Source organism: Anser anser (genome assembly GCF_964211835.1).
Source record: "Anser anser genome assembly, chromosome: Z".
NCBI lineage: Eukaryota > Metazoa > Chordata > Aves > Anseriformes > Anatidae > Anser > Anser anser.
In genome coordinates this window covers 58,018,955-58,027,889 of record NC_139723.1, presented here as the reverse complement: position 1 = coordinate 58,027,889, position 8,935 = coordinate 58,018,955, and the positions used below count along the sequence as shown (strand labels likewise).

At 42.5% G+C, this 8,935-nt stretch overlaps 1 protein-coding gene across 1 annotated transcript; it reads left to right on the top strand.

Moving 5' to 3' along the window:
- Positions 1-236: 236 nt before the first annotated feature.
- CDC37L1 (cell division cycle 37 like 1, HSP90 cochaperone) lies at positions 237-8,935 on the top strand. The gene is made up of 7 exons (XM_083816013.1): positions 237-542; positions 1,917-2,198; positions 4,001-4,091; positions 6,190-6,305; positions 6,622-6,744; positions 7,312-7,467; positions 8,325-8,935. The coding sequence occupies exons 1-7, from the start codon at positions 417-419 to the stop codon at positions 8,424-8,426; spliced, it is 996 nt and encodes a 331-aa protein (XP_083672139.1). The 5' UTR covers positions 237-416; the 3' UTR covers positions 8,427-8,935.

The window sequence follows — 8,935 nt, the reverse complement described above, 5'->3', positions numbered from 1 at the left end:
TTTAATGTAAGGTCTCAATTTAACTTCGGGTTTCAATTTAACGTCAGCTTTTGATTTAATTTAAGGCTTTCCTTGCACACTCGTCCCCGCACCCCGGCCGCCCCCTCCCCTCACGGCGCCCTCAGCGGGCTCGGCGGTTGGGCGGGACCCCGGCCCCGCGCGCGTTGCCACGGCGACCGCGGCACCTCCCCCCCCCCAGCTCCCCGAACGGCCCCGCCCCCTCGGCTCCCCGCGCAGGCCCCGCCCCTCTCGGTCCCGCCCCGCCCCGCGCAGGCCCCGCCCGCCGCGTCCGGGGGCGGCGGCGGAGCGGCGGGAGCGCGGCGGCCCGCCGGTATTGCCGGAAGTGGCGCGCGGCCCTGCTTCCGGCGCGGTGTGCAAGCGCCGCGGGCGGCGATCGGCGGCTCCCTGCGGCGGGCATGGCGCTGTGGCTGCCGCGCTCCCGGGACGGCAGCGGCAGCGGCGGCGGCGGAGGCCCTCCGTCGGAGGAGGACGGGGAGCGGGCTGTGCCTCCCGCCGCCCGGCAGCGCCTGCTGGAAGCGCAGGTACGCCTCCGTCCCCCTTCACCTCACCGCCGGCGCGGCGCCCGGCACCGGTCCCAGCCTCGCGGCGGGGAGAGGGCCGCGGAGGGGCGGGGGGCAATGGCGGAGCCCGGAGCGGGCCGGGCCGGGGCAGTGCGGCGGGGCCCCGTGCTCCCCGGAGCCTCCCGGCAGCCCCGGAGCCAGTCAGGAGGGGCCGAGGCGGCGGGGGCGGGGGGGCTGGCGCCTGCCGCCGCCGTGAGTAAGAGCTCCGCGTTTGACAAGTGACGTGGAAAGAGCTGGGCCGGAGTTGTTCCGGCGGCTTCGTGTCTGAAGAGCAGCTACGCGGTCCCTGCGGCGCTCTGGCGGCCGGGGCGAGGCAGCTTGTTATAAATACGCTGCTGGGAATTCCGCGTGTTCTTCCAAGGAGCTGCTGTTATCGAGTTTTCCAGCTGCCAGTGAAATTCCAGCGTGTTCTGGGGGTGGGGGAGGGGGGGAGAAGTGCTGCGATTCCCAGACAAAGTTAGCATGAGAACTTTGAGGTGTCTGCGTGAAAGTTCCCTTCACGCAAGCTTTCACGAGTTGTGTCATCCTTCACGCCCTTCTGCCAGAGGTTATCAGCACCACAAGCCTCATAAGGTGGTCCTGGGAGGCCGAGAAATGAATCCACATGGATGTGGGTGGGAAGGCATGGCAGAGGAAAGGCTTCGGAGGATAGTTCAAGTTACTGAGTTTGAATTCCCAGCATACGCCTAGACGCAGCATAAGCACTGTTGCTGAAGAGGTCACTCTTTTCTCCCAGCTATGAGCAGTGACCTCCTCAGTAGATTTGACCAAGAAGACTGCATGTTTACAATGGGTCTCAGCCACTTTGTAACTTAAATGCCACTTTTCACTGTTGGTTCAAGGGAAGGTGGTGGCCATCTGTTGATGTGAATACAGGCAGTTACCTAACTGTTGTGATCTGCCATCATAAAAATGATACTTTCTTCTCAGAAGCATGTATTCAAGCATATGTCCAAGTATTCTCATACTTGGATGTTGCTCACATTGCAGGCCACAGCCAGCCGGAGGGGAATCAGGGAAGATTTTTCAGCTGTGTCACAAATAGCCATCGGATTGTAAAAAATATTATTATCAATAAAAAATATTATTGCCAGCAGCACTTGATCCATGATTTTGCTAATACACTTAGAAAGTTAATACAGCTTGAGTTAGAAATCTCTTCTAAAAGCCATCCAGCTCTACAAAACCATGCTTAATCATTCCTGCGAATTTAATGCTGCTTCTAAGCTGTCTTCAAGATCAGCATTATGTCTGGGGTTTAAGCCTGTCTGTGACTATATAATTTTTAAACTGTCAATTTCCCTCCATAAATAGCACATCTGATTTTTCTCACAGACCTACAACCAGGGAATTGAATTGGTCTGCCAAAAAGAAAAAGAGTTTGTGAAGCACTCTGTAGAATGCACGTGGAATCTTGCAGAAGCCCAGCAAAAACTTGGTAGCTTAGCACTGCATAATTCAGAATCCTTCGATCAGGAATGTGCTCGAGCAAAGACTGAAGCTGCAGAGATGAGATGGAGAGAAGAAGAGTGGAGAAGAAAAGAAGAAGCACTAAACCAGCGGGAAAGGCAGAATCCATGGAACACAGATCCTGTTAGTAAGGAGGTATTTAATAAGGTATGACCCATATCAGTGTGCATGAACGCATGCATTAGTCTCATTTCTCATTCCACTAGTTACTAGTCTTGAGTGTCTTCTGTGGCTGGTACTGTGCAAAATCAAGGTGTGTGTTAAATGTTTTTTTTTTTTTATTTTGCCCTATGGAAGGGAGCAAGCTGCCCTCATACTACAGATGTAGTTGATGTTTCTCTGTCAGAATTGGGGATCAGAACTTGTAATGGTCTTGTAGTACACGTTGCCAAACAGGGCCTGAACAACAGGTTCTTCGCATTAGGAGTTTGCTCTTCTGGTGTGCCAAATTAACAAATGTGATAGAGTTTGCAACTAATAATGACTACTGTAATACAGATTATTTAGCACAAATTCTTCTTAAGTAGAATATCTGCTTTGTTTAAACAATTCAATTTAAACAGCTTAGCAATCTCATGATTTCACTGATTTAGCTGCATCAGGGTTGCAAGGTACGTGATATTTGTTTTACACAGATCAGTATGTTCCTACCTGAGGACAGAAGTTTCTCAGAATTATTTGCTTAGTAGACTACGATATCCTTGTCTCTAAATTGGAGAGACATGGATTTGATGGACAAACAACTTTGTGGGTAAAGAATTGGCTGGATGATTGCACACAGAGTTGCAATCAATGGCTCAATCTCCAGGTGGAGATCAGTAATAAGCGGTGTTCCTCAGGGGTCAGTACTGGGACTGTCACTGTTTAACATCTTTGTTGGTGACACGGACAGTGGGATCGAGTGCACCCTCAGCAAGTTTGCTGATGACACCAAGCTGTGTTGTGCAGTCAACACACTGGAGGGAAGGGATGCCATCCAGAGGGACCTGGACAGGCCTGAGAGGTGGGCCTGTGCGAACCTCATGAGGTTCAACAAGGCCAAGTGCAACACCCTGCACCTGGGCTGGATTACCTCTAAGCACAAATACAGGTTGGGCAGAAGATGAATTGAGAGCATCCCTGAGGAGCAGGACCTGGGGGTGCTGGTTGATGAGAAGCTCAACATGAGCCAGCCATACGTGCTTGCAGCCCGGAAAGCCAACCATGTGCTGGGCTGCATCCAAAGCAGCACGGCCAGCAGGGCGAGGGAGGTGATTGATCCCCTCTGCTCTGCTCTCCTGAGACCCCACCTGGAGTACTGCATTCAGCTCTGGGGCCCGCAGCACTAGAAGGACATGGATGTATTATAATGAGTTCAGAGGAAGGCCATGAAGATGATCAAAGGGCTGGAGCACCTCTCCTGTGAAGACAGTACTATTCCAGTACCTAAAGGGGGCCTGCAGGAAAACTGGAAAGGGACGTTTGTCAGGGATTTTAGTGATAGGACAAGGGGGAATGGCTTTAAACTAAAAAAAGGATAGATTTGGATTAGATATAAGAAAGAAATTCTTTACTCAGGGTGTGGTGAGGCACTGGAACAGGTTACCCAGAGGAGCTGTGGATGCCCCATCCCTGGAGGTGTTCAAGGCCAGGCTGGATGGGGCTTTGAGCAAACTGGTCTAGTGGGAGGTGTCCCTGACCAGGGCAGGGGTTTGGAATGAGATGATCTTTAAGGTCCCTTCCAACCTATCCATTCTATGTTTCTATAATGAAACTTTTCAATTCTATTCTTAGGTAATACATTTTAAAAAAAGAAAGCCTTCTGAAGCATATGACATGACTCTAAAATTAGAATATTGGCCTTTGGATGGTAACATATTGAAATGTAATATTCATATATATCACAAAAAGATATGTTTGGAGATTTCTGTGATAGTAATATATATATATATATGTTTTTTATTCCTCAGAGTTTCATTAATCAAAAAAGAAAAGAAACAGAAGATGAAGACTTGTCTGAATCATTTATGCAAAAACACGAACAAAAGATTAGACACTTTGGTGAGTGCTTTCTCCAACATTTTGCAGTTCAGATTTCTACAAAATTTATGTAGGTTTTCTCCTTATTCCTGTATGTAACAAAAGCTAACGAACAAAATACCTAACAGGCTGTCTACCTTTATTTTATGACAAGAAATAATCATTTCAAAGTGAAATAATATGTAAACTACAGCAGTTTCTTAGCTTCTGTTAACTAGTAGGAACTTTAATCTAAACCAAGTACTCAAATGGGCCTAAGACCTCAAAACTTATGTTCTAGCAACTTTTTTTTTTTTTGCTGCTCAGTGGGAGAGCACACTGTTATTCACAGAGTTTTTGTATATAAATGTGCTTGTGATTGCCTGTATCTGTCTCCTTCTAATAAGTGGTTTTCCGGTGGCTATTAAGCTGCAGGAGGAATGATTGATTTAAAGGTAAACATCTGGAAACGCCTACTGAGTGTGTGTGCATGGAATTGTGTTCCTTTAAATGATATTTAACTATCCGCTAGGTGGCACTTCAGCTCCATTGTAATTGTTGACCCCGTAAGGATAGCTCATTTTACAAAGTAATCTGAAATGTTAATGGTTCTGTTAAGAACTTCCCACTCTTAGTTGCATGCTGTTTTCAGACAATGATGTAGTATGGCCATATTTGGAATTCCAGAGCCATCAATAAAAGGACTGAGTTGACAAAATTCACCTGATTGTACAAACTGGGTTTTACTAAGCTATTTGGCATCTAGGGATCTTAAACTTTTTTTAGAGGAAGGGTTTCTGGCCCTCTAGGTCTTAGCAAACCTCGCAAATACCAAGCGAGGCACAATGCTGTCAGAGTATGCAAATAGTAACAACAGGCATATATTCTCTCAAATACTTGAACTGCCAAGTGTAGTGACGTGTCCAGAAGATGTCTCTTCTGCTATGCATTTCAGCAGAAAAAAATGGGCTTTCTTTTGTGTTTCCAGGCTAGGAGCTGGGCAAAACTACTTTGCTGTCTAAATTCAGATTAAGCAGTTATAGTAACAACCTTATTACAAAAGCTCATCAGTTTTTTTTTCCTACCTCTTAAATTCAAAGCGATGTTGTTATTTTAATTTTAAATACTTAAGAGCATTGTAAGGACAGCACATTAATGCTCTTTCAGGTCTCTTTGTTCTGTGCTATCTGCTGTCAAAGAGCAGTGTAGACTTCACTAGCCATACAGCCCAAGTCCCTTTTCTGGATCCTGCTCTACCTCTCAGGTAGTAAAGAACTTGTGCATAACATCTCTGTTAAAAACAGTTGAAAGAAGGAGAAACCAACAATGACTATTTAGGCATTTGTTTGCTAGAATTAAGATTAGTTTAGGTCATTACCATTGAATTATATTCAGCCAAGTTATATTTTTATGCTGATATATGGGTAAAACTGTGCATCTGGTTCCTATTGCCAGTAAATGACTTGACTGTCAGTGATACATGAAGGATGATTTTCAGAAGTGGTCTGAGTATTGAGTTCTGGTTTTTAAACTCATCTCTTCAAATGAAGTAGCCTCATGCTATTGAAATTCAATCTTCAAGTTAACTCTCAAATAGTAATGTGGCTTTACTCTATTGAAATCAAGCTGTTTCTGTAATTACATTCAAATTTCCGAAACACCTAGAAAATCATGCGTTAGAGGCACTTGCATTTTCAGCAGATTACATGCTTCCTTTGTGCTTTATTTGCAGACTTCCAGAGGATTTGTATTTGTTAGAATCTCTGAATAATCTATAAGTTTTGTAAGCTACTTGATGATGTGACTACTAGATACGCCTATACTACTTTGATACTGTATATGGGAGAACTGTTTAAAAATAACTTGTCAACGCTGCTAGAGATGCATTAAAATATAGGAAATTGTTAAATTTTCTTTTAGTATCTTAAAGATCTGATTGTACCTTCTGGTAACGTTCTTTCAGTGCTAGTTAGATGTCTAAATAAAACCCTTAAATGTAGCTGTATGCTTTCATGTGCATTCTGAAGACAGTGAATTATGCAGATGGTATACATACAGGGGTATCAATGCAAAAAAAAAACCTTCTTTGCTACATTAAGTCATCTATCCATTTCAAATATCTTAATCTGTTTCTCTTCAGGCATGATGAGCAGATGGGATGATAGTCAGAGATTTTTGTCTGACCACCCATATCTTGTATGCGAAGAAACGTCTAAATATCTCATGTTATGGTGCTTTCATCTAGAAGCTGAACAGGTATGAACATCTTTGAATTGTTTGAAAGTATGCAGTTTCCCACTTTCACTATGTAAAAGCTGCCTGACTTCATTAGGTGTTTAACTTTTCTTCCTCCACTCTCTCTACCCTAGTTGGAGGGAAGAAAAAAAACAAACCAACTCTGTAACATCTTTTAACATTAGGTCTAATTCCTGCAAACAATCAGTCCCCTTTCTTCTGTGACTACCAGTTCTCATCCCTTTAGGAAATAAAAGGAAATTACATTGACTTTTATAAATACAATTCCAGGAAACATCTTTAAATCAGAACTCTAATTTTATTTTATTTTTTTCAGAAAAGAGCTCTGATGGAACAAGTAGCACACCAGGCAGTTGTAATGCAGTTTATTATAGAAATTGCCAGAAGTTGCAATGTGGATCCAAGAGGCTGTTTTCGTCTCTTTTTCCAAAAAGCCAAAGTAAGTCAACCTACGTAATGATGCTGTACAAGGGACCAGTGTTCTAGAGCAGGTTTCTTCTTGACCGTAAGATGATAAATATTTTATTGACTTAGTTTTATGGGAAAGATCTTTGTTAGCAGTTCTTTCTAGACAGACTATTTTGGTGTAATTCCAGTCCTGAAAACACAGGAGAAATGTGGGAAGACTGAATCTGTGGTTTACCTTAGAGTGTATGCAGTTATTCAAGATTGATGGATCTTAGTACTGCTTTTAAAGCCATTCAGTTAAAATGCAAGTCAACTTGTGCTTTACTTTCGGCCGGAGTGCCACAGCAAGCACAAGAGCACTAGCTTCTGAGTCGTAATAAAGGAAGGGCTAAAATTAGATTATTTTTTTTTTACATGTCCTTAGATGAATAAATGACTTTGCTTCTGCATATAAATACTACAGTTTGTCCTGAAAAGAAATTTTACCTGGATTTTCATTTTAAATTGACTAACATTTTCATGACGTCCACTGAATGAAATGCTTACAACTCAAAAGTAAATCTGTTTTAAGTGAAACTATTAATTTTTCTCTTTTCAGACAGGAGAAGGGTATTTTGAGGCTTTTAAAAGTGAACTTGAGGCATTCAAGACAAGAGTGAGAGTCTTGTCACAATCACATGGCTTTCAAGGTATCTTACTACAAGATCCCAGTGTCAATCCTAGTCTTATCGGACAGCTGACATCTTTGTCACAGGTAGGTTCATTATGTCCAAAAATTAACTAAATTAGGATTGGGTCCTGTGCTGAGAAGCTATACCTTTCTGAAATATAAAGACGACTGTTCCTAGAACTGCCAGTACTCAGGGTATAATGGGATGTATTATCAATATGCAAGGCATATGTAGGCTTTTTTCTGCTTGCTGGGATTCAGAAAGTATCAGCGTAAGGTCAAAAGCATATGCTAATTCAGTGCCATTGCACTGTTTTGTTTAAAAAGAAACACTGCATCATAAAGTTGATGAGAAGCTAGAATTGTATTCACACTCTTTACCACTAGCAGTGAAATGGGTTTTCAGTGTAAAATGGTTACGCCAATTCATGGAATCCTTCAGCTAAGTCAAGCCTGAAGAAAATCTCCTGTTGTGATCAAAGGAAACTGAGGGTGCTTACATCTTTTGTTATTGTACTAGTGAAGGCCACATTCTGGAATGAAGAAGCAACTTCAGAGATTTTCAAAAATTAAATATTATGGAAAAAGTCACAGTTGAAACTACTTAACTTGAAATAATTTGGTTAAGGTACCTTTTAAGTAAGATTCAACAGCTGTATTCTAAGTTAATGTACAGACAAGTGCTAGAAATACTGAGATGAAATACAAGCTATGCCAGCTAAATTTAAAAGAGCATCTTGGCACAGTGCAGTATTACTAGTGATAATTTTCAAGAGCTTATTTTCTTACTATTGCAAACTTCTCTTGAGATAGACAACATGAAGAGTCCACCTTAAGCTAAAATCTCTCTCTATTTCTATTTCTCTCTCTCTATTTCTCTCTCTCTATCTCCGTATATACAATTGTGGGGAATTAAGCTGTCAATTTTTCATCTGTTGCAGAACACAAGTGGTCTACAAGGTTCCATAAACACAAATGTCTGCAGTTTAAACTCTGTGATACAAAGAGATGAAGAAGAATCCAAAATGATGGACACAGTATAGTATTGTTAAGACTGAGGCCAAGTACTTTTTTCTTTTTTTTAACAAAGAAAAGAACATGGCTATTTTCTTGACACTTATTTTTCTGGGTACTGCACTTTATTTTTGGTGTCAGATTTTTTTGTTGTTGTTGTTTTTGTTTGGGGAGTTTGAAGGGTGGGTAATTCAGAAAAACTTGTAATATTGTTTGAAAATGTGCTGCTAGGTTTTTGGTTGTCCTTGAAGAGCAGGGTTCTCATATTGCCGAATGTGAAACTGGATGTGTTTTCTGCTACTAACCTTGCCTTTCATGACTTTAGAAATCAAAGTATGAAAACAAATCTGCACAAATACAATGTTTACAAGAAGCAGTAGATTCTTGGTAGAATCTGCTATTGTCTTACTACAGATGTGGACATGTCTTACTCTATGAATATTGGAGATCACAACTGTATTCATGCTACCTTGTTGACATTATAAGCTCTCAAATTTGGTTATCACTAATAGCAATAAATCAATACCTGGTATCAGTA

What these genes read in the sequence shown, in the direction of transcription:
- CDC37L1 (XM_083816013.1), top strand. Translation starts at nt 417, where the DNA reads ATGGCGCTGTGGCTGCCGCGCTCCCGGGACGGCAGCGGCAGCGGCGGC. An exon ending in TTCATCTAGAAGCTGAACAG is followed by an intron (nt 6,306 to 6,621) that starts GTATGAACATCT and finishes TATTTTTTTCAG; the next exon opens with AAAAGAGCTCTGATGGAACA. An exon ending in TCTTTTTCCAAAAAGCCAAA is followed by an intron (nt 6,745 to 7,311) that starts GTAAGTCAACCT and finishes TTCTCTTTTCAG; the next exon opens with ACAGGAGAAGGGTATTTTGA.